General features: G+C 38.6%; 1 protein-coding gene across 1 annotated transcript; it reads left to right on the top strand.

Annotated features, from left to right (window-relative positions):
• Window positions 1-553: 553 nt before the first annotated feature.
• DNAJC25 (DnaJ heat shock protein family (Hsp40) member C25) lies at window positions 554-21305 on the top strand. The gene is made up of 4 exons (XM_047831526.1): window positions 554-971; window positions 14334-14486; window positions 17256-17726; window positions 20092-21305. The coding sequence occupies exons 1-4, from the start codon at window positions 639-641 to the stop codon at window positions 20212-20214; spliced, it is 1080 nt and encodes a 359-aa protein (XP_047687482.1). The 5' UTR covers window positions 554-638; the 3' UTR covers window positions 20215-21305.
• The last annotated feature ends 4655 nt before the right edge of the window (window positions 21306-25960 follow it).

The raw sequence follows: 25960 nt of genomic DNA, 5'->3' as shown, positions 1-25960 counted from the left end.
CGTGTAGAGGTCAGGGCTGCTAACCATTTTACAATACATAGGCCAGCCCTTTACTTGGCAAATAATTATCTTGTCCAAAATGTTACCAGTGTGGAGGCTGAGAAACCATTTAAGGGTCCCCAGCAGGCAGAGAGTGACTAGAATCTCTAAGTTCATCTTCCTTTGGGAAAGACAGCACGGGACTAAAGGAAGGCGTCTGGGGCTCGGGACTCGCTTTAAAACCCTGTGCACACATCTTCACGGCGATAACCAGATGGTAAGAGAGCCAGACGACCAACTGACGCAGGTGAAGTAAGGCTGTACAAAAGATCGCGTGTGAAGGGTACCGTGGACGTTACGTAAAGCGCTCTGCGCACACTGGTTACGTGCGACACTGAGACATCCTTTAAGTCTAACAACAAATCCTCCAGCAGCTGAGGCTAGGAAAGAGGCCAGCTGCATACCGGAAGCGGCCCGGCGGATTAGGCGTCCTTCTCCCCTAGCAACGGTCGCGAAACAAGCGCTTGTCGCAGCAGTGCCCAGTGCGCCTGCGCGGAGGCGGCGCCTGCTGATGTGGAGTTAGGTCGGGGAGGCGGAGCCCGGCGCACGGCGGTGTGCGGCAGAGGTGCTGGGGTGGTGGAGCAGCGGCCGAGGCCGGGATGGCGGCGCCGCTCGCTCCGCGCCGGGGAGCCGGAGCTGCCGGCCGGCGCTGGTTGGTGCTGCTGCCGCCCCTGCTGCTGGTGCTGCTGCTGGTGCGGCCCGCGGGGGCCCTGGTGGAGGGGCTCTACTGCGGCACGCGCGACTGCTACGAGGTGCTGGGCGTGAGCCGCACGGCAGGCAAGGCGGAGATAGCGCGGGCCTACCGCCAGCTGGCCCGGCGCTACCACCCCGACCGCTACCGGCCTGAGCCTGGCGATGAGGGCCCGGGACTGACGCCGCAGAGCGCCGAAGAGGCCTTCCTGTTGGTGGCGACCGCCTACGAGACTCTTAAGGTGAGGTCTGGGGGAGCAGATGGGTTGCGAAGACTCCTGGCCTGCGGAGCAGGGTTCTCGGTGACCCCGACTCCGGGCGCGGCCACCGCCACGACTCCTATCTAGGATGTTCGCGATTTCCTACGTGGCCCCGCGAAAGAACCCATACGGCTCATTGACAAAGATGGGAGCCCCCTCGGGCCTTGGGGGACAGCCCTCTCCTTTTTTGTTACAGTTTTGCAAACCTTTGGGCATCTAAGGATTTAGTGAAAGCGCTTTAAAAACGTGTAGCTTACACTTGTAAAGCAAGGTAGTTGTTATTACCAGGATCTGTGATAGAACACAGGAAAGGTCTCCAATATTGAATGACTGTGATGGCGCCAATTTGACATGACAGAAACTTGATTTCTGGGCATGGTATTAAATGTGCCATTTAGCCTTTTGGGATGAGCACTGGGTGTTGTATGGAAACCAATTGGTCAATAAATTTCATATATATAAATAAAATAAAATAAAATAAATTATGCTAAAAAAAATAAAAATAAATGTGCCATTTAGCATGGGTTTACGGATCTAGAAAAAGAAAACAATGAACAAGCAGTCAGAAGACCGGATATTTGACTCTTGGCTCCTACACCCCAAGTATGACCTTGGATAGTGACTCAATATGTCACAGTAGCTGTTTCTTCATATGCAAAATTAAAGCCGTGATACCTCCTCAGAGGGTTATTATGAGGATTGAATAAGTGTGAGAAATCCACTGTATAGGACCTGTAAATAGGTGCTTAATGACTTGGGATTCAAGACTCTGAGAATTTTTGACAGGAAAAGTTTGTGAATATGTGTGTAGTCATTTGACAAAGGCTTTATGGAGTCCTTTGGGGATGGGGAGATTTAGCCTGATCCTGTTCTCTTCTCCTACTGCAAAAATCAAACCATATAAGGAATCACAAGTATAACTCCTATTGGATGGAAATGTTACTGCTTCAAGGGCCCCATCATGCAAATGTACCAGCAATTTACAGCAATTGTAAGGTACTTCTTTCCAGCCTTAAAAAAAAATAAATATAAATATATATCTATGTATATATACATATATATTTTTTATATATATTTATATATATATATATATTTTTTAATTTGAGAGGGAGATCACCAGTGTGTTTGCGGTGGGTGGGGGTGGGGTAGAGGGGGAGAGAGAGAAAGAATCTCAAGCAGGCTCCACACACACTCAGCTCTGAGCTGCCCCGCAACCCTGCGATCATGACCTGAGCCGAAATCAAGAGTGGAGTGATCAACTGACTGAGTCACCCAGGCGCCCCCCTCCTTTTTTTTTTTTTGGAGTCAAAGTTTTCCATGTTGCTATGTTGTCTGCTTTTAATGACTACTTTGGGTATACTGTAATTTAACCATGGATTATTTTTATAGATTGGCTTCCCAGAGCTGAAAATACTGAAACAAGGAGTTAAAGGCTTTTCATTCATGCTTTCCAGAGCAGTTTATGTACTACGGAGTCATATTAATGAGTGTGCTGAGTTTGCTAAATTATGACTAGCATTGTTTAGATTGTAATTCTTACTGGCAATTAACTGAAGAAATGAGTGGGGCATGGGGAAAGTGCAGATATCGGAGGGTTTAGTTGCTTATTATTTAGGATATAGAGTGATTGAAGAAAGACTTCCCAAAAATGGGAAAGAACTTCTCCATCCAGGACAACCCAGCATCTAAAGCCCCAATCTGTGTTTTTCTGCAGTGAGGAAATCTAGTGGTCCAGACAAACAGGCAGAAGGACCTGGTGGCATATAAGGAAGCACTGGAGGGATGGAGAACTTCCAGAAGAGAGGGCAGCAGAAACACTGGCAACTGTTGCCTTCTGCTGGGGTTGGAGATAGTTTGGCATGAGAGTGGTGAGCATGTTAGTAAACGAGAACCAAGAATGAGAGATGGTAGATAAATTCTTGCTGGATGGAACCCCAAGATTCTTAACTATTCTTGCCATTTTCTTGAAGACACATATTTGGAGGCTGATTTGGCAGATCTGCATTGATTGCCTCTAAAAGGTTTTACCCCTAAAGTTTAGGGTTGATTGGTTAGCTAATGAAAGCTCAATGAAATAATTTGTGCACTTTTTGGCAGTTAAAAACTGGTATGTCTATGGGGCGCCTGGGTGGCGCAGTCGGTTAAGCGTCCGACTTCAGCCAGGTCACGATCTCGCGGTCCGGTAGTTCGAGCCCCGCGTCAGGCTCTGGGCTGATGGCTCGGAGCCTGGAGCCTGTTTCTGATTCTGTGTCTCCCTCTCTCTCTGCCCCTCTCCCGTTCATGCTCTGTCTCTCTCTGTCCCAAAAATAAATAAAAAACGTTGAAAAAAAAATTAAAAAAAAAACTGGTATGTCTGGAGAAAGTAACACTTAATTTTTTTCAAGTTTATTTATTTATTTAGAGAGAAAGAGCAAGTTGGGGAGAGGTGGAGAGAAAGAGGGAGAGAGAGAATCCCAAGCAGGCTCCCGCACTGTCAGTGTGGAACCTGACATGGGGCTGGAACTCATGAACCATGAGATTGTGACCTGAGCCGAAATCAAGAGTTGGACGCTTAACTGACTGAGTGACCCAGGCACCCCAAAAGTAACACTTTTAATCTTGATTCCAACAAGAGGTTTGCAGTACTACAAATGTCTCCAAACAGGAAACAATTGGAGTTGTGCTGATGGAGGAGGGAGTGAGAGAATGTGCAGTAGTTTCCCCAGCCCCATTCAGAGTTACTGTCAGAGGAAAGGGATGTCTAGGGATGGTTTGGACCCTGAAAATCAGACCTAGCTCAGCTCTATGAAAACAGTTTTACAGTTATAGAGATGGACTTCTAAGTGGAACACTTCCAGAAACTTTTCTTTTTCAAACTTCATTGCAGATTCCCTCTCCTGGAATAAAGAAAAGGACTTTGATTTGCTGTATGTGGAAGTTATTAAAAACAAACAGGGTGGTCAGGTTTTATTTCTGTCATAATGAAAAACTGTGAGTAAGCGGCCAGAGAATTCATTTCTGGGTAATGCAAAGATCTAGTGAACTGGGGTCATCCAATTTGGACAGCCTCAGCCTTCAAATTATCCCTTTGAGGCAATGGGGATGTAACTACTACTTGAGTTATATCTGCAGGCTGGAATCAGGGCTTGTGAGGGATAAGAGGTTCACATGGCCTTTGCTAAGAGCAGATCAGATAGAATAGTGGGAGGAGTTGGTAGGTTCCAGTGGCTCTGGAATAAGGAGATGCAGAAGCCTATCTAGAATTCCACATATCATCTCATGGAGGTAGCAGATGCCTACCTGGGACCACTTCTTTTCTGTTTGCTAGTTTTGGTATGCGCTGTATCTTTCTCCATAAAGAATAACAGTAAACCCTGTGAGAGGTGTACTATGTACAAAGCCAGCCAGAAAGAGGAAGGGACTTGGGAAGACTGTGTCCTCCTTCATAGGCATGTGCAGTTATTCCTGGCATATGGAAGAAGTTGATTTTATATTTGCTTTGTAAAATGCACAGGTAGATTCCATCTTGAAACAGTGTATCTAAAAGAAATTTTTCCTTTCTTGAAATCTGAAATGATTACTTATAAATTCATTGGAGCTAGGAGTCTTTTTTCTTCCCCCATAATTTTTTGATAACCTTTTGATTTCTCTTATTATTAGTCTGTTCAAGTCTCTTAATATTTTTAATATATGTGATATAAGAAGCTACATTATATCTTCATTATAAGCTTATAGTGGTTTTCCATCAAAACTTCTAATAACCAAGGATCTCTGAATGTTGATAATAAAATACATCACCAAAATGGGAACTTATATTTGTGAATTCTTGTGGATTTATGCCTGAAGTTGTCTTGGTCAAATAAATACCTCTTTGAGAGAGAGAGGCTTTTTAAGATGGCGGTTGTTAAAAAAATAAGTACACTAACGGGATTTAAATACAGTTGGAAAGACAGGAGATATCACACGTGGTCATTGTTATTTTAGCAACACGGATTCTACCTGTGCACAGAGATACTGAGGAAAACCAGAAAAAGAAGGATGGGTAATTGTGGAAGGCGAAGGCACTGGTCAGATGCTTTCATCAAGTCATGCTTAGTTCAGATTTTCAAATAACTTAAAAATGCAGTTCGCAGTAGGACGTCAAACCATTATGATTTTACACACTGTGTTATATTTGCTTCATCATATAAGCAAAGTTAAGACAATGAAATAGTATTTAGTGTATTCGACTACTGGGATTCAGGGAATTTGTGGACTTTGGAAGTTAAGTAAATGGACTCTCACTTGCTGTGTCAACATTGAATCTTTTTATGTGGATATAGCACTTATCACACTGCACTGTAAATATGGAGTAGCCCTCCTTTCTTCACTAAACCATCTCCTTGCCTTTTTGTATGTATATCCATGGAACCTAGCTCAGTGTCTGGCACATCAGATAATGAATGTTTGTTAAATGAAAACTCATATTTGGAGATAGATTCAGATTGAATGGAAATTGAAAGTGGATTTCTGACATTGTGACCTTGTTATGTGAAGCCTACTTTGGTATTTTACCCTAAATTAACTGTAGTTTTAAAGAGTGGTATAGATAAAGTAGATTGGATGGCTATGAATGAAAAGTTCCTGCATGAGAGAAAATGCTCATCTATTTTTAAGGATAAATTCTGTTTTTTTGAGTGAAAACATTAACCCTTTTTGAATATAGATAACAATTGGATGAAGTAGATGGAATACGGAAGGCATAGAAGTAAGCAGATGAGGGAACAGGTGGAAAGAATGCACTTAGAAAATGGGAAAATAGAATTTGACACCATTTTGCAAACTCACAAAAGAACAGAAAAGATCTTGGCAGTATTGCCAAAAGATCTTGGCATGAATGTTATCTGATAAGGTAGGAGATCTGTAGTGAGAGCCTTTTACTACTTTAGCCTTGTCTTGGCAGGGAAGTCACAAGAACACTTTAGTTTTCTATCAGTCTAGTTGGTGTAGCAGAGCTTTAGCACTTATGAAGAATTGGGCATAAGGGGGGGGATTCTGAACACCCTACCCTTTTATGTGACTGTTTATTCTTCCTTAGTTTATTATTCTCTTATTCAGTCCTTTCTGTAACTGGTACTGAGGGAGGCGCTGAGGGAGGAGACAATAACAATGAAGAAGGCACAGTTCTTGCCTTTAATCTTTTAACATAACAAGGAGACAGGTACTTATTGTGTGGTTATTATTTATTTAAGTTATATAATAAAATGTGTAGGTTATATTGCAGCACTGAGAGGACACAATTATTTCTTCTTTGGGGATTGGAGAAGAATGTACTCTTTGATCTGGATCTAGAGCAGTCACCAACAGTTGACAGTGAAGGGATATTTTTGGTAGAGGGAAAACCTGATCAACAACAACATGCAGTCATGAGTATGTAAGACTCATTCCAGGAATGAGATCTAGTTTGGTAAGGTATTATAATAGTATTTTCTCCACCAATGATCACTTTTATTATATTTCTCTGAAGTACTCTTTGTTTTGAGGAACAATTAACTGCATTTCTTAGAATTATTGTTTTTCTTTCCTAGCATCTATCCAGATTAATCAATCATTCATAATAATTGGGTATTCATAAAAATAATAAAAAACATGTAAATTTTGAATACAGTTGTGATGCTGATAAACAGCCAACTTAATTAAGCTTGATGGCAGATAGTTTTCATTTTACATGTCAACTCTGATTGGTTATGACTCCCTGAAACACTTGTAAAGGTTTTGAGATCTTGTCTGGGTTTAGTGAGAAGGAAGGAGGACATGTTCGATAGTGATTTCTCCCATGGGCCCAGAAGAAGGGTGTGGTACCTTATGCACCACACACACTATTTCTGCTGTGAGTCCATAAGTGTTTATTTTTTACTGATCCCTTAATTTCAACTGTTATTCCCTACTTATGGCAAAGACTGATTGTATACCAGATGTATTTAATTTTAGTTCTGTGACTACCTGACACATGATGTTATCAACACCCAATCAGAGCTTTTGATTAACACAAAAACGACTGAGTTGATAGAATTCTGGCCAGAAACTGAGCACTTGAGATTTTAATTTAGCCTATGCAGATTTATCATGGGTAAAAAGAACATTTTGAGATATTCACAGCACAGAGACCCTTATAGCATTTTTCACAGATTTTAGAGGATCCACTACTTTTAGGTTAGAAGCCTGTCAGGCATATGGTAAGGAGATGTTTCAGGAGACTGGAACATAGTTTGGGATCAGATAATGACCAACCTTTTAATCTGTGTTCAGGAATTCGAACTTTATGTATCGAATAGTTACCAGAGGTTTTAAAGAGGAGAAATAACACAACCTGATGTTTCTCTCAGGAAGAAAATTCTGAGAACAATATTGAGAATGGGTTAGGGAAGACGGAGAGGTTTTTGACTGAATTCATTTCCACCATTTTCTGGAATTTTGTCATTCTTCTTTGGTAACTTGAAAATCTCTTAGTTGGTTCATTTCACATTCCTTTCACTTAATTTTGCTTCTTTCAAAGCTACTGTCACATCTTTCTTCTTTTTTCACTGTTGGCTATCTTTACTTCCTCACCTCCTTTTCCTTCCAGCTGCTGTAGACTGACGTGTATCAGCACACATACTGGAATTGTTCTTCAGGTGAACAGTGGTGCTCTAGGTGTCAGATCTGAGAGCTGCTCTTCCTTTCTCCCTCCTGGTGTGATCTGTGGCATTTGATGTTGCTGATCATATAGTTCTTTAAGCTGTTCTCCCTAAACACCCTCAGTGTTATTCTCTCCCCTTTCACCTGTCTTTCTAGTCATTTCTTTTCAGTCTTTATAACCTTTTCTTCTGCCAACACCTTAAACATTGCTTTTCCTTAGAGTTCTATCCTTTGGGTACTCTTTTTTTATTTTTGCTTTCTAATCTCTTCCTGGTGAAACTCAACTACATCTGTGACAACTCTAAAATCTGTGTTCTCTAGGTTCATATTTTCAGTTGTGTCTCATTTTGTAGCATAGTTACCCAAAATTAAACATTTGAGAAGTCAATCTTGTTATGTTTGTTAAAGCATACATTTTATTTTATTTTATTTTTTTAATTTTTTTCAACTTTTTTTTTTTGGGACAGAGAGAGACAGAGCATGAACGGGGGAGGGGCAGAGAGAGAGGGAGACACAGAATCGGAAACAGGCTCCAGGCTCTGAGCCATCAGCCCAGAGCCCGACGTGGGGCTCGAACTCACGGACCGCGAGATCGTGACCTGGCTGAAGTCGGACGCTTAACCGACTGCGCCACCCAGGCGCCCCTAAAGCATACATTTTAAAAGAGGATGTAATTATGACTCATATAAACACAAAATGAACATTGTCAGATTTTATTTAATTAATTAATGAAGGAACCACTAAGATATTAAAATCAGTTCAAAAGAGAAAAATTGCCACACATTCACGAACAGGGAACACTAAAGTGCCTGTAAAACTGGCCAGTATGACAAGGCAATAGTCAGTTGTATTCCATTGGACACAATTTATCTTTCTGTGAAGAAGAATTATCTGCATTACTTCCAGTTTTCTACATGTTACTTCTGTCCCTATAAAGGTGCAACCCTCCTTCAGGAATAGATAATCCCAGGAGGCTCCAAGAATTGAAAAGATTCCAGTAATTTTTTTCTTCCTTTTTCAGAATCTTCCACTATTTTCTCTAGCATCTTCTCTAAACTTGATATCCTGTTCTTTTTTTTTTTTAAGCTTATTTATTTTGAGAGAGAGAGAGAGAGAGAGAGAGAGAGAGAGAGCGCGCAAGAGTACATGAGTAGGAGAGGGGCAGAGAGAGAGGGAAAAAATCCCAAGCAGGCTCTGCACCATCAGCGTGGAGCCCCATATGGGGCTCGAACTCTTGAACCATGAGATCACGACCTGAGCTGAAATCAAGAGTCTGATGCTTAGCGGACTGAGCCAGCCAGGCACCCTCATTCCATTAAGCACGATATTGTCAGAGTTAGCTTTCAAAAATAAACACTTCTACTTAGTGGTATTGTTCTCATGCTTTAAAACATTTTGTTTTTGAATAGCACAGACAATACTACTCTAGCACTTCAGCATGGCATACAAGGTTCTCTCCATGGTTCTTATCCAAATCTGTCTTCCTGGGCACATTTACTACACTTTCTTCCTAAATTTCCCTACTGTGCAACCTTCACTGAATCCATTAAATTCATTGATGCTTCTGTACTTCAACACTTGATGTTACCTGTGCCTGGAACAGATTTTACACTGTACTTGCTTTTCAAGATCCAGTACTTATTTCTTCTCTGCTGTGGTTTCTGTTACCAGTAGTCTCAGGCAGAGTTAGTCTTTTCTTCCTTAGCACATCAAATTGCATTTTTCTTGCTAGATTGTTCTAAATGGAAGAGTTCTTGAGACCAGGACGTTATCTTATTTGTCTTTTTATCCTCCTTTGAATTTTGCACAGGCTTAATGCCCCGTGTAATTATGCCCCTGATTTGAAAATAACCAAGGTTTTTAAAAGCTCAGGTTACCAAGTAGATGGTGATACTATACTATTAACTGACACGGAGGGACAGATTTGCATGTTTGTTTTGAGATAGTTATGTTATATTTAGGAAATGCTTAGGAGACATTTGAAAATAGGAGGACACAGGAAAAGCAAATCCGAGTATCACTAGTATGTAGGTGATACTGCAAATTGTGGAAGTTGTTGAGGTCACATGTGGAAAGAAGAGAAGACGTGGGAAGACAGTGGCATAGTGACTGGGGTCAGGAAGCAGGGAGAGAAATGAAACTGACAGCAGTAAATTTCCTTCCTCTGTAGTAGGATGTAATGGCCTGGATAAAAATGTAGGAACAGATGTTATTTTTTTTAAAGGATCATTTGTGTGTGTGTATTTCTTTTCAAATGGGATTAATATATATTTTTAAGAATGAACAAAAATATTACTACGTTTTTTAAAATATACTATTGATTCCTGGCCTTTAACATCCAACCTAAAATGGTTTCTACTATCTGTGTAACAGAAAAATTTTAATGTATAAGTGGCTGCAATACAAATTATTGCAATTTATGTATATTGAGACCAAACAATTCATTATTTCTTCAAGGGCAAGAACATAATATATTTTTGCCTCTGGGGAGGTGGGGGGGGATGATCATTTTCATAAGAGAAGGAAGGATTCAGTGCTTTCTTTGCTTGTGGGTTTCCTCTTGTTCACTTTTGATCTAGATATTGGTGGTTCTGTTCCAGTCCTCCTGCATATGCCCAAGAGGATTGGGAGTGGAGTGGACACCAGCAGAAGCACCATTTTTTCCTGTAGAGATTAGAAACAAGGAGCTTATTGCCCTGCTGGTCAAGGCTCAGGACAGAGAGGAGGAAGAAACAAGTATAAAGGTTTTGGTTTTGGAAAGAAGTTGGAATCTCCTGACCCTGGGACCTTAAGATCCACAAAATTGCTGAAAGAAAAAATACTACCTTATTGAAAGGTAAGACATTAAACTGTTTTAAGGTTTAAGCTGTTTTAGCTACAGTAGCATATTTTCATAAGCTATGAAATCAAGCAGTCATTTCTGCTAAGCCCAAGTTTTTGTGAAATAATCACCGGCCTTCCTGGTGAGATGAAGACCTGTGTATAGTGAGGGAGAGCCTTTACAAAATTTTACTCATTTTTTAAATGACACTTACTGAATGCCAGGCACTATGGTAGGTCTTGGATATACAGAGATTAATGTGTCACCCTACCTATCTTCCAGAAGTTCTCACTCAAGCAAAAGAAAAAACGAATGATTACAATGTGATAAGTGCTATAATAAATAGGTCACATATGTAATAAGAGTGTCCTAAAGGATTAATAGGAGCTCATGAGGTTGGAAGAAAGGGATGGGCATTTGAGGTAGAAAGAATTATATGTTCGAAGACATAGGTATGAAAGGGCATGCTGTACTGGAAGAACACACCAAATTTCAGAAATTACTATCTGATGTTTGCTATGGGCAAAAGAGGGGCAAGTGATGAGATGTTGCTAGGTAAGAGCGCACTAGTTATGGAGGCCTTGTTGCATGTCAAGAAATTTTAACTTACTAGCCACAGGGAATCACTGGAGATTGAGGACTGAGTTCCAGGATGGGTGGGAGAAAAAATAAATATAATGGTTTTAAAATATGTATGTACCTGTAGCTTTCAATTGGGTCTCAGCCTCTTGTCTTTTCTTTTTTGCTAGTATTCCAGGTATCCTTGCTAGTATTCCTGGTATCCTTTTTTGCTAGTATTCCTGGTATCCTTTTTTGCTAGTATTCCTGGTATCGTTGGTAACCTAGTATTCTTACTAGGTTGATTCTAAACTTTGTAGGCTACTAGAGAGTAGAATTTTGACTTAGACTGTTGAAAACTAACTCTCCAATTTGTGCCAACCTTGAATACCTTCCAAGGTGTATTATGCATACCTCAGCCTAATATAGTTTTCTTCAATCTGGAGAGAAAGCTATAAACCCAAGAGTAAAGATTCTGGCTGATTAAATCCTATAACAAGGAGGTGGCAAACCTTTCTTGTCTTTAATCGTGACAAAAACGGGGTCATAAATTTATAGTGACCCCAAAGAAAAGAAAACCATCCTGTGAAGTCAGACTTGATCCTGAAACCTTTTGCAGGAATTAATTTGAGGCCTCATTAGAGGGCTCTGAATAGACTTCACAGGCTCTGGTTGCAGCAGAGAGGCCAGACACAAGGTTCAGATTTTGGAGTGGCTGGTTGCTGGAACATTAGTTGACCATCCTATTAGAAGAGCTCAGGACTCAATGAAGTAAGTCACAAATTTAGGGACCAGTGAGAAGATGGTGACCGTGGTAGAAGATCTGGGTGAAATGTTTGAATAGGGATACCTGCATTCTATGGATTGTGACCTTCACTAAGAGAACAAAGACGAGAGGATAACTGTTGGACCCATGACATTCACATAGCAGATTTCAGTCACACTCAAAGACAGTGCTGTATACTTTAACCAGGAGGTGTACAGTCAGGCTGGGCAAAGGGCTCTGTGTAGTTAATGATGCTGGCTGGAGTTCTTTAGGAATCTGATCAGTGTGGCAGTTAGTTTCAAAACTACTACATGTAATCGAGTTGGAGCAAGAAGAATTGTGTTTGAAGAAACGCATTTCAAAAGGCATCTACCAAGATTGGGAGGCTGAATGAAAAGTCAAAGATTTCAGGCCAAAAGCAGAACATTTCTATAAAATTAGTCCAAAAAGCAAAAACTAGAGGGAGAATGGAAAAATTCTTAAAAGATGCCTTAAAGTACTCAAAATGAGATACATCAAGATATGTGGGTTTTAGTCTTCAGAGCTATCTGTATGACCTATAAAGTTTTGCCCTTTTTAGGTTAGAAGCTATAAAATATGCCTTATAGAAAGAATAATGGATTGACAGTTGAGGCATGTGCCAATTGCCACAAGAAAATCTTTTTTTTTTAACAGAAAAGAACATTCAAAGAGTGAATTTGAAAATAAAAACAGCCTGAACTCAGCCCTCTCTAAATAACAGACAGTTCTCATACTGGCCCTCCAAATAGTGCTGTAGAGTAGACTTTAAATATATTTAAATTTCATTATACTAGATACTAGTTTATTTGGTTTCAAATTCTAGTCAGAGGTAAAAAATAGTTTGAATGTACTGAATTTAAGAGAATTGTCACTGAAAATGTGCTCAAACTCACAATTCTTATTAGAAAACATATAATGATTTTAATGGGTACAGAGGAGATATTGTCATTAGCAAACTCATTTCAAATCTCAGAAACTATACGTTGGAAGAGTCAGGAGGTCCTGAATAGACCCCAGAGCCTTCATCTGTGGTAGTAGAGCACTGGGTGTAGATTTTGAAATGCCTTTAGTTAAGAATTTACAATTTTATGAATATTACATAATTCATGCTAGAAAGACAGCCTCTAGGTTAAATAAGATTTTTAATTTTCATAATGGTTTCTGTTGTACTCCCTCCCTTACAGAGAGTAAAGAATTTGTTGTGGTTTTACTCTTTAACACTCTTTGGACATAAGACAAAATAGGGGGTGCTTGGCTAGCTCAGTTGGTAGAGCAAGCGACTTTTGATCTCTGGTCATGGGTTTGAGCCCCACATTGGGGGAAGAGTTTAATTTTTTTTTTTTTTTTAATGTTTATTTTTGAGAGAGAGAGACAGAGCATGAGAGGGGGAGGGGCAGAGAGAGAGGGAGACACAGAAATCGAAGCAGGCTCCAGGCTCTGAGCTGTCAGCACAGAGCCTGACGTGGGGCTCAAACCCACCAACCATGAAATCATGACCTGAAGTCGGATGCTTAATTGACTGAGCCACCCAGGCACCCTGAGTTTACTTTAAAAAAAAAAGAAAGACAAAATAGGTTTCCTGTGTGATAAAGAAGCAAATCATAACCCCGTGTAGAGTTCTTCAACCTATGTAGCTCAGTAAGAGATTGGCATTTATCTCTATTTGGAATTGATTAAAATTAGAGGTTTTAAGAAATGTTTTATTTGTGAACATTCAGAGCAGCATTTCAGAATGCTGTGATTTTTTTTTTTCAACGTGTTTGTGTAATTAAGAAAGATCTATATGTTACCTTATTTATGAACTGGGCTGTGACAATATAATAGTAAAATACTCTGTATTTGTAACATTTTTTTTATAATGTTGTATCACTTGATGTTGAAATAACCCTGTAATATTAGAAGGGTAGATATTATCTGTGTTTTACAGATGAGGAAGAGTGAGGCTCAGAGAGGCTAAAGATTCCACTTGAAGTCACAAAGTTAAACTTTTTACCATTATACTGTATCAGTGTTTCTTGGAGATGAGCATAATTCAGTTTTATAAGGCACAGACTGGCTTTGTCTGCTTTTTGTTGTCTTAATCATTACTTTCAACAGAAAACTTTCTACACAAGGCTGGAAAATGATGGTGAATATCTATAATAGAGATAAACATTTGTTCCTATAAATAATTATTGAAAGTAGGTATCAACATGTTCTGAAGTTAAAAGAACGTGACAACATCCTTATTAGCATCATAACGCTGCCTAAAACATCATGGTTAATTGCTATTAAAATGTTTTTATTTTTTCAGGAGGACTAACAACACTTACGAATTTGGAGAGATTACTTTTTTTATGCTTTATACCTAATATTAAAGTTCTAGAAACAAATTTATGTGTGCCTCTGAAGAGTGGTGGGAAATTTTTTTATTTTGATAGTTTCAGTTCTTTTATTCAGATTAATCTTACATGATTATAAAATTCTGTTTGACTTAACAGATTATAAACTAAGTCCATTTAATGAAATGTCCTATGAAATTGAGTATCTTGTTATTTTACAGGATGAAGAAACACGAAAAGATTATGACTACATGCTGGATCACCCAGAAGAGTACTATAGCCATTACTATCATTACTACAGCAGGCGCTTAGCCCCCAAAGTGGATGTTAGAGTTGTGATTTTGGTCAGTGTATGTGCTATTTCAGTGTTTCAGGTTGGTATTAATGGAGGGTATGTCTTCGTGTGTGTGCTTGAGTGCACATTGCCTAGTACTGGGCATTAAAACTGAATTAGAAGTACCTTTTTAAAAAAAAAATTTTTTTTTAATGTTTATTTGTGAGAGAGAGAGTGTGTGTGTGTAAGCAGTGGATAGCAGAGAGAGAGGGAGACACAGAATCCAAAGCAGGCTCCAGGCTCTGAGCTGTCAGCACAGAGCCGGCCACGGGGCTCAAACTCATGAACTGCAAGATCATGACCTGAGCCAAATTCAAACAGTCAACTGACTAAGCCATCCAGCATCCCCTAGAAGTACCTTCTTTTAAAATTTATACTTATAAATTCTTATAAAATTTTACTTGCAGTTGAGACTAATTTTTTTAGACTAGAAAAATATTCATTTGTTCAACCAATCGATAACATTGGAATCATTGTAAATGGGAAATCCAAGAAATTAATGATGAATGTCATAATTTAACTATAAAAAACTCAACAGTAGATCTTTTTCTCATTGTTCCATTTAGAGTATTCCCCCCCCCCCCCCAACAGCCAGAGTGAATGTTAACCTGATCATATCATTATTTCTGTAGGACTTTTAAATGATTTCTCATTAAATTTAGGGAAAGCCTGAACTTTTTCTTTATTTTTTAAAAAATATTTATTTATTTTTGAGAGAGCGGGAGACAGAGAATCGCAAGCAGGCTCCACACTGTCAGCAGAGAGCCCAACATGGGGCTCGAACCCAGGAACTGTGAGATTGTGACCTGGGTTGAAATCCAGAGTCGGACACTTAACCAGCTGAACCACCCAGGTGCCCCCCAAACCTGAACTTCTTAATATGAACTAATAAGTCTTGTTGGCTATCCACAAAATGCCAGAAGTGCTTGCCATTACTGTAACAACCAAAAATGTCCCACACATTTCCACTGCCTGCTAAGGGCACTCTTGCTTAGGCTGAAAACTACTGAAACAGATTAAAAGAGCTGTAGTAACTTTTCATGTTCTTCTAAATGTCACAAAAATTTAACTTCAGCTTGAAGTGAGTTTTTCCTACTATTCTTAAACTAACCACACCTGTTATGTTCTCTAGAGGAAAAGAACATGTCAAATGATTAGAATGAAGCAATTTGCTAGTCTGAAAACTGCTGCTCCAGCTTAATTCCCAGAAGTGAGAGTCACTTTATATGACAAATAGAAATCCTGTTGAAAACTAATGTGTATTTTAAATGTATCTGCTTTTGCAGAAGTATTTTCCCTTCAAAGGGGAAAGCAGGGATAATTTTACCTTTGTGTTTTAGATAATGTGATATCCTAGTAACATTTCTTTTCCTTAGTCCTAATAGATTGCTACTATAATATTTCAAGATATTATTGGTGTAACTGCAATATTCATTCAGTAACACAGCAAATGAAATGTGTGGAATAGTGAGCAGTAGGGCTTCTTCTGACAATTAACAAAACGCTTTGTATATATTTATGAAATAAGTTAGATGTTTTACAGTCACAGTCCGTGTGTGTGTGTGTGTGTGTGTGTGTGTGTGTTTAATGTTGATTTAGTTTTAAAAAAAAAATTTTTTTTTTCCAACGTTTTCCATTTATTTTTGGGGCAGAGAGAGACAGAGCATGAACGGGGGAGGGGCAGAGAGAGAGGGAGACACAGAATCGGAAACAGGCTCCAGGCTCCGAGCCATCAGCCCAGAGCCCGATGCGGGGCTCGAACTCACGGACCGCGAGATCGTGACCTGGCTGAAGTCGGACGCTCAACCGACTGCGGCACCCAAGCGCCCCAAATGTTTATTTAGTTTTGAGAGAAAGAGAGAGAGATCATGACCTGAGCCGAAGTCAGATGCTCAACCAACTGAACTACCCAGGTGTCCCAGATGTTTTCCAGTCAAATACGAGTTCAAACATATTTGAATCTTCAGAATATAATGAGCATTGCTGTGATATATCTAGATGGTTTAGGAAAGAGATGGGAATGAATATAGTTGCCTGAGTCTATATCCTGTGATCTCTTTTTTAAACAAGTTCATCACTGGCTAGTTTTGCCAGTTAACTCGTCCTCCAGAATGTAGATCACAGTCTCACAGTCTTAAAAAGAGAGAGAGAGAGAGATTTTTTTTTTTTTTTTAATTTATTTTTGGGACAGAGAGAGACAGAGCATGAACGGGGGAGGGGCAGAGAGAGAGGGAGACACAGAATCGGAAACAGGCTCCAGGCTCCGAGCCATCAGCCCAGAGCCTGACGCGGGGCTCGAACTCACGGACCGCGAGATCGTGACCTGGCTGATGTCGGATGCTTAACCGACTGCGCCACCCAGGCGCCCCAAGAGAGAGATTGTTTAATAGTGATCTAGGGAAAGTCATTTCGTAAAGATGTGAAATGAAAGGTATGGTGTGATTCCATGGATTTATCTTCTGATCTTGGTTATCTCCTGTCTGAATTAATGGCTGTTTTGGCCCAGCTCAGGGCTTACTTGATTTATCTAGCCTGAGATCCCATGTACATGGGGGTATTATTCAATTTTATCTTTTACTTACAGAGAAACATGATTGTGGTCCCGATTTTTTTTTTAATTAAGTTAAGCTCTATGCCAAGCTCATGACCCCGAGATCAAGAGTTGCATGCTCTACAGACTAAGCCAGCCAGGCAGGCGCCCCTTGAGATCCCTATTTTTAATCAGAATGGCTTTTGGGAGGGGGGAGGTGTTCACCAAGATGCATTTTGGTAGTAAAAATGACCCATTTTTCTTTGTTAAATATTCCAGTTTTTCAGCTGGTGGAACAGCTACGACAAGGCAATCAGCTACCTAGCCACAGTGCCCAAATACCGTATCCAAGCCATGGAGATTGCCAAGCAGCAGGGGTTGCTTGGAAAAGCCAAAGAGAAGGGCAGAAACAAAAAGTCCAAAGAGGAAATTCGTGACAAGGAGGAGAGCATCATAAAAAACATTATAAAAAGTAAAATAGATATAAAGGGAGGCTATCAGAAACCACAGATATGTGATCTTCTCCTGTTTCAGATTCTCTTAGCACCTTTTCACCTGTGCTCATATATAGTCTGGTATTGCCGGTGGATCTATAACTTTAACATCAAAGGCAAAGAATATGGGGAAGAAGAAAGACTGTATATCATACGTAAATCCATGAAGATGTCAAAGTCTCAGTTTGATAGTCTAGAAGATCATCAGAAAGAAACTTTTCTTAAACGGGAGCTCTGGATAAAAGAGAATTATGAGGTGAGTAATTACTCTGCTGGGATTTTAGTGTTATCTTACTTTTGAAGTTAAAATTTGGTGTATGAGAACGGATCACAGAAATGCACTCCAATTTCTGAAATCCAAGATTTAAATAATAAAGATTCAATTTTTATTGGAAGTGTGACTATATTTGGTAGTGGGACAATGGGTTTTTAACCTGTAATTTGTCTTAAAAGATGAACTTCAAATAGTTTAATTGACTCATGCTGAAAATCTTAAGAAGGGTCTAATTTGTTGTGTTAAACTGCAGTGGGATAATATTTATGTTTGCAAGGGTGTCACAACAACTTTCTGTTAATTGCTCTAATTGAAATTTGTTCTTCCCCAAATTTTCTTTCAGTCATGTAAACTTAGCCAGAGATTAAAAAAAAACAAAACAGAGAAGGAATAAGAGATGGAAATTTTGTTGAAATAACTTCATTTCAAAATAAATGAGCACAGAATCTTCTGTATAATAAATAACATATTATGAAAAGTTAACTTTTATTTAAAAAAAAATGTCTCTAAATTTTGGGCAGTTTAATAAATGCTACATAATTGTCATCTATACTAGTTACCTTGAAGTGAGCAGCTGCTTAGCTAAAGTCCTAGAGGAACTAGTAATCTCATCATAATGATATTATATTAGGTTTGGGGTAAAATTAATTGACTGATGTTATTAAATATAAGAATAAAGCACAGTGATGGGGTGCCTGGCTGGCTCAGTTGGTAGAACATGTACTTGAGATTGTGACCTGAGCCAAAGTCAGACACTTAACTGACTGAGCCATCCAGGCACCACAGTGGAGCATGTGACTCTTTTTCTTCCTATTTTTTTTAAATGTTTATTTTTGAGAGACAGAGCACAAGTGGGGGAGGGCACAGAGAGAGGGAGACACAGAATCCGAAGCAGGCTCCAGCCTCTGAGCTGTCAGCACAGAGCCCGACATGGAGCTAGAACCCACGAACCACGAGATCATGACCTGGGTGAAGTCTGAAGCTTAACTGACTGAGCCACCCCGGTGCCCCAATGTGACTCTTGATCTCAGGGTTGTGAGTTTGAGTCCCACATTGGATAGAGTTTACTTAAAACAAAACAAAAAAAATAATACAGTGAGACCTTCTTAAGAAATCTGAAGTGTGTTTGTTTTTTTTTAGTTTCATAAATATTCCCTTTTTTTTTTTAAGTTTATTTATTTATTTGAGAGAGAACATATGCTTACACACACGTGAGTGGAGGAGGGGCAGGGAGAGAGGGAGACAGAGGATCCGAAGCAGGCTTTGCGCTGACAGCAGAGAGCCCGATGCAGGGCTCGAACTCATGAACCATAAGACTGGGGCTTGAACTCAGGAACCATGAGATGATGACCTGAGCCAAAGTCAGATGCTCAACTGACTGAACCACCCAGGCACCCCAACATTCCTTTTTATAGGTGGTGTCCTAAATAGATTTTACTGAAGGCAGGGTTCCAGTCTGAATTATATTTAACTTACTATGAATTGCCAGAATGTTTTCGCAAGTAGATGTAGTTAGCCTGCTTGTAAATAACATAAAAATGGAAGGTAACATACTGTTTTGTTCCTGAATTATTTGAAAAGTTTTCTCTTTTAAGTAGGGTAAGCAGCCCAGTTTACAAAACTATATTTTCCATGGAGTACTATCCTGGGCTGAATTATCATATGTTAATTATATGAGGTGATCTTAGTCATTACCTCCTAAAATTTGGTAGTAAAATCATTTCTTTCTACAATTTGATGAAACTGGTTATGAAAACTTGTCCATTTAGCTTCAGCTGACATCCATGAAGATCTTCTTTGTTCTATACCTTTGTGGTTTATTTAGCCCTCTTTGGGAACCTTAGTAAAATATTTTGAAAAACCAAAACTTCTCTTCAAAGATAAAAGTAGATGTAAGTTCAATTTGGAGACAAGTGTATATAAAAGGTCATTTTTTCCCTTCGTTAGCATTAACAAAAACTGAAAGTCATCAGTTAAATTTTCAGAGTATTGTATTAAAGTAATAGTGTGATTCTCTAATATTGGATATTAATTGTGGAGAGGAAATGTTTACACCCTTTAAACTCAGCTGATGTATGATTTCAGTAAGGAAACGAATGTATTCTCAGGTTACAGAAATCAGTGACAAAAATTACTAAGTTGTTGTACAAATTTTTTTAATTTAACCCTGAATGTTAAGGTGCTTAATTGCTTAGTATTTTTAGATGCATGGTCTTCAGAAGACTGTGTACATTCACAGGAAACTTTTACCTGAAGTTATATTTGAAAAATATTAATATGCTGTAAAAGTAATGACACATGTTTCCCTTTGGATAGTAAAGTCATTTAGGGTTATTTATACTTACAGGTTTATAAACAAGAACAAGAGGAAGAACTAAAGAAAAAATTGGCAAATGACCCTAGATGGAAGCGATACAGGAGATGGATGAAGAATGAAGGGCCTGGACGGTTAACATTTGTGGATGACTGAGGATTGCTGGAATGCTACTGTGCCAAACCTTAATTGTGATATTATTTTCATAGCTGAATTATTTTAGAATTGTAAAAACTGCTCCTCAGCAGTACTTAAAATTCCTCAAATATCTGATTAAACAGAATAATATAGAAATTTAAACTTTCCCTTAAAACTTTATATATAAGACATTTATGATTGTTCAATTTTTATAATCTATTTGTGGATTTTGTTAAATGATCTGACATGAAGATTTATTAGTTGCCATTTAAAATTTGTATCTTTAGTTAAAATATTTGACATGAAAATTTATTAGATACCATTTAAAATTTTTATGTGTTAAGTGTTTATTCTTTAAAAGTGTTTCCTTATTCTTTGTTCTAGTGCTACCTTTTTCTGCTTCCATGGCCTCATATTTTCACAAAACATAAAAAATTACAACAGCATTTAAATACACTGTGTCTTTAGACACGAACTTCAGCAAAATGATTTCAACTGTCATGTCATTTTCATTACAGTCATTCTAGGATTGAAATATGTTCAAAATATCTCTCTAGGAGAGTCTTCTGCCAGAATGTGTTTATACTATTTTCCCCCTGTCGTGCTATTCTTAATAAGATCAGAAACTCTCCAGGAGAGTGAATCTACCTTCATGTCCTTGTAGGATGATCTTGATTACAGTCATTATAGGACTAAAACTATTCTCAAACATTTTTCCAGAAGAGACCTTGTAAAAAGGTCTTTTGTACCACAGTATTGCTTCCCCCACCCCTTCAGTTAAAGAAAAAAAAAGATGGAGCAGAAATAGTGTACTGAAAAGTTGTTCATGTATTATGAAGTCTTTGAGCCATGAAAAATCCAGTGTACATCAGTGTATTTACATGCATTTAAACCAGAAAGAGGAGGTGCATGGCTGTGTGCTGTTCTTTCAAACAATGAAATATATATGTTTTATACATGTGGAAGTGAAAGCAATTCACACATAATTTGACTGAAGCAAGTATGATACTGCATCAGAGTATCGATACACAATCATGGTAGTGAATCAATACTCCTGTTAAAGGATGTATCTCAGTGCTTCATATTAATAAAATGGTTGCAATACGTCACAAGTTTGTGGGTATGACATTTAATTTATATATATATATATATATATTTTTTTTTTTAAGTTTATTTGTTTTTGAGAGAGTGAGAGAGAGAGCATGAGCAAGGGGAAGGCAGAGAGAGAGGAGACAGAATCCCAAGCAGACTCTGCACTGTCCGCGCAGAGCCCAACATGGGGGTTGATTGAACCCATGGAGTGTGAGATCATGATCTGAGCCGAAATCAACTGACTGAGCCACCCAGGTGCCCAAGGTATGACATTTTAAATCAAAGATTAAGGTAACCGCTTTTGTATCATATAGTTTTAAAAGAATAGTGTAGATAATAGAGATGCAGAGTCTCTGTTTCTAGCAAAAGTAAACTAGTGCTTTCAGGAGCTCAGCCTAAATGTGACATATACAAAGAGGCAAGGAGGGAAGAGTTTTATCCTTGTCAGTCGTTTAACCTATGAGTGAGGGCCTCAGTTGCCTCATTAAATGGAAAATTGGGGGAGGAGCTTAACTAGCTATCAGTAGGATCTTTTTACAGTTCTAAAATTCTGAAATATTTATATTTTTGTAAACTTTAGATAAAATTGTTCAGATAAAAGTGGTTCATACATGTATTCATTTTTAGGAGGGTGGAGAAATTACAGAGCTAAATTATAGGTAACTATGTTTCAAACCTCAAAAATGCCCAACCATAGATAAATGTCTTTCAGAGATGCTGAGGTTATCTGCAGTTAGCGACCTCCTGTCTTAGGATTCATTATTATATTTAACACACAATAGTGTTTATCATCTAGGAACAGAAATATGTGCCATAGGTTGTAGGAACCAAAAAGAAATATAGGTACTTGCCCCTGTGTTAAAGTTTCAAAGAAACTTATGGTATTCTAGGTCCTTCTTACCTAGTAGTAAGGAATAATAAAAGGACTGGAAATGTTAGCATTCATAAAGGTTGCCTGATACAAACTGTTGGATATTATTTTTTTTATTATTTTTTTAATGCTTATTTGTTTTTGAGAGAGACGGTGTGAGTGGGGGAAGGGCAGAGAGGGAGACAGAATCTGAGACAGGCTCCAGGCTCCAGGCTCCAGGCTCCGAGCTGTCAGCACAGAACCTGATGCAGGGCTTGAGCTCAAGAACCATGAGAACCTGAGCCGAAGGGACACTTAACTGTCTGACCCACCCAGGCACCCCTGGACATTATTTTGCATATCTGCTAGACTGTTGTATTTTCCATGGCTTTCTAGAAAGCTATTTCTGGAATTGCCCCCACCAGCCTGCTCACATGGTAAAAGTTTGGTTGCTCTTTTGGAATCAGGATCATTGCATGGGTGAAGATAAATGGACTCTCCTTAACAGAAGGACTGTGATTTTTCTCTTTTCCTCTCTCAACAAAAGAACTATGCTTCAAAATCCTAAAGTGAAGAAAGAGCCATTAGTTGTTTTACAAGAGTTATTCAAGTACTCTGGGTATCTTTATTGTCTCCATACTCTGCCCACCCCCACCAAAAAACCCACAAAAGCTTCTGAATTTTAGAACCATCTGGAGAAGAATCCTGGGTAGAGGATCCCACCTCAGTAGTTAGAAATTTTTCTTATGCTTCATTTAAAGGCTATAACCATTTCTTTTTGATGGACGTTTACGTGTCTATAGTGCATAGCTATTCATTGCTATCACTTCATATACTTTTGAGGTCTGTGCTAAAATTATTCTTAGGATTATATTCATGTCAAATATCTTCATAACAGATTCCACTACTAACTCTTTCCTCAGTGGTCTTATTTCTTTATGAATTCTCCAAGTTCTACCAATCATAAGTTGCTGTTTCAGAGCACATCTATTAGGTAGGTACCATGTGTATTATCTTAAAAACTATGATTGTTAGGTAGGATTTTTAAGTGTCACATGAAAAAATAGTTGAGAGAATTAACAAGTATTTTAGTACTATTGAGTTTATGTTTAGAAAATCATAGTTCATTTACTTTGAGATTCTTTTTTTTTTTTTTTTTTTTTTTTTTCCCCTTTTGGACAGTGCAGTAAACCTTTTAACACCAAAACCTTGGAGATATTTTGCTTGAGTGGAAGGAAGCCATTGCTAAGCTAAGCTAACATTCAAGTAAGTATTATGAACCAGTCTGCTGGCCCTAAACTGAAGGTTTTGTGGAAAGTAAAGAGAAATGGCTTTTATTAGACATTATTAAAATAGATATAGCTACTTTAAGACATTAAATTAGACATGATCTCTGTTCAGTTGTAATTGTACATTTGAGGGAGATAAATATCAGTACTGACACAAACTAGTGTATGGATAAAGTGTATTTTATTTCCAAAATGTGATACTCTTCATATTTAAGTATGGGAAAGGCCAAATCTAGAACCTAATAACTAAATAAAATTTGTTAAACTATTTAACCTTTCTGGTTTCCTCATCTGTGAAATGAGGGGATCTTTTAGATAATTAGGATTTAAAATACTATCAGCCTGCAAATTCATACAGGTTTAGGGTCTGACATAGATTAGATTGCCTGCAATTGAGAAATGTTATGGGTATTTTAAAAAGGGTACATAATTAGTTGTAAACTTTTATCAGATTCTTAGTACTTAAAGGATTCAGAGTATCTTTGACAATTATGTATGGAATGGATCACATGGTCTTACGTCAGTGACTTAGGGGTTTTTTTACAGACTCCTCTTGGGTGTCATTAGGGGATAGAGAAACTCCCTCTCATTTGACATTTCTTTTATAACCTCAGGAAGAGTGAGCCAGATGCAGTAGCAGGGCTCAGGCTTTGTAGCTGGATAGACCAAAATTTGTTTTCTGGCTCTGCAACTGACCAGTAGCTTGACTTTGGGCAGGGTAAGCTCCGAACTTCATTTTCTTATTTTTAATACTAGGGTTACTAACTACTTCACAGGACTCTTGTGAGAATTAAACAAGATAGGGATAAAGTGCTGGCATATATTAAGTGTTCAATAAATGAGTTTTTTCTTGCCTTTAGAGGAAACAGGGAAATCATTTTCATTTGTCAAAATATATGTTAACAGAAGAGTATTTAGTGATGACTACAAACCCCTTGTTTCTTTATTCCTTTAATGGGTATCTGAATCCCTTACCTTGGGCAAGGTACTGTGCTAGAGTGAAAAAGTGCTCCTCAGGGTTGGAACTGTAGATTTTAGAGAAAGCTACCTGCCCCTGTTGCCTTTGGAATAGAGGGTGAATCAGCTGAGAGGACAACTCAAAGAAAACTAAACTTTCAGAGACAACAAACAGTGATCAGCCACTTGGGGTTTAAGGCCTACCTTTACTACAGGGACACTATCAATGAGATATAGAGGCATGCTTGGAATGTCTGTTCAAAAGGACAAGTATCCTTAAGTTCCACTGCCTCCCAAAGTCTCAAAAATGCCTGTGAAAATCTTCTTGGGAGAAGCTGAATCTACAAACCTGCTGGTGAGTGTTTAGCTCCTGATTCATGGTTCTAAGTTCTAAAAATAATGCAATGGGTATAAGGAAGTGAAATAACTTTTATGGTACATTACACTATCACACGAAATACAGTTGTTGATGTGTTTTCCTGTTTCTTTTAAATTATTTTAGAAAACTGAAGGCATATAGTATTGTCATTTTGACATAACATTGGCAGAAAGACATACCTTCCCATTTTATCATTATTTTTATGGAGAAGAGTTATTTGAAGCCCCTTTTCTGGAAAAATAACCCACTGTTAGTTAAAAAAAAAAAAGTGACAAAACACATGTCAGAGGGTGAAGAATTGGGTAGATCATAAAAGGGAAACAAAACATTTGCCTCTACAAGGACACTTTTTAAAAAAAATGTTTATTTATTTTGAGAGAGAGAGTGAGTGCAAGCAGGAGAGGGGCATAAAGAGAGGGAGAGAGAGAATCACAAGCAGGCTCCACGGTGTCCGTGCAGAGCCCAACTTGACCTGAGCTGAAATCAAGAGTTGGACAGTTAACCAACTGGCTAAGAGTTGGACACTTAACCAACCCAGGAGCCCCAGAACACTGACACTTCTAAAAAGTACTGAGATTCTTAGAAACAGTGGAAATTTTTAAATTCTTATTTTATTTCAAGTTTTCAACTAAATTCTAAGTTGTTACCATATATGGTAAAATTGGTTTCAGGTGTACAGTTTAGTGATTCATCACTTACATATAACACCCAGTGCTCATCACAACAGGTGTCTTAATCCCCATCACCCATTTAGCCTGTCCCCCACCCATGTCCCTCCACCAACCCTGTTTGTTCTCCATAATTAAAAGTTTCTTATAGTTTGCTTCCCTCCCTCTTTTTTTATTTTCTTCCCTTCCTTATATCCATTTGTTTTTTTCTTAAATTCCACATGAGTGCAATCATATGGTATTTGTCTTTCTCTGACTTATTTTGCTTAGCATAATACACTCTAGCTCCATCCATGGCATTGCAAATGGCAAGATTTCGTTATTTTTCACGGCTGACTAATATTCCATTGTGTGTGTGTGTGTGTGTGTGTGTGTGTGTGTGTGTATACACTCACCACATCTTTATCCATTCATCAGTTGATGGACATCTGGGCTTTTTCCATAATTTGCCTATTGTTGATAATGCTGCTGTAAACATTGGGGTACATGTGCCCCTCTGAATCACTATTTTTGTATCCTTTGGGTAAAT

The sequence above is a fragment of the Prionailurus viverrinus genome, chromosome D4 (assembly GCF_022837055.1).
Source record: "Prionailurus viverrinus isolate Anna chromosome D4, UM_Priviv_1.0, whole genome shotgun sequence".
In the NCBI taxonomy this organism is placed as follows: Eukaryota; Metazoa; Chordata; class Mammalia; order Carnivora; family Felidae; genus Prionailurus; species Prionailurus viverrinus.
This window is presented reverse-complemented; position numbering and strand designations above follow the sequence as displayed.

Coding starts and splice junctions, on each gene's coding strand:
- DNAJC25 (XM_047831526.1), top strand. CDS start 639: ATGGCGGCGCCGCTCGCTCCGCGCCGGGGAGCCGGAGCTGCCGGCCGG. Junction 972..14,333: donor CCGCCTACGAGACTCTTAAG/GTGAGGTCTGGG, acceptor GTTATTTTACAG/GATGAAGAAACACGAAAAGA. Junction 17,727..20,091: donor GGATAAAAGAGAATTATGAG/GTGAGTAATTAC, acceptor TTATACTTACAG/GTTTATAAACAAGAACAAGA.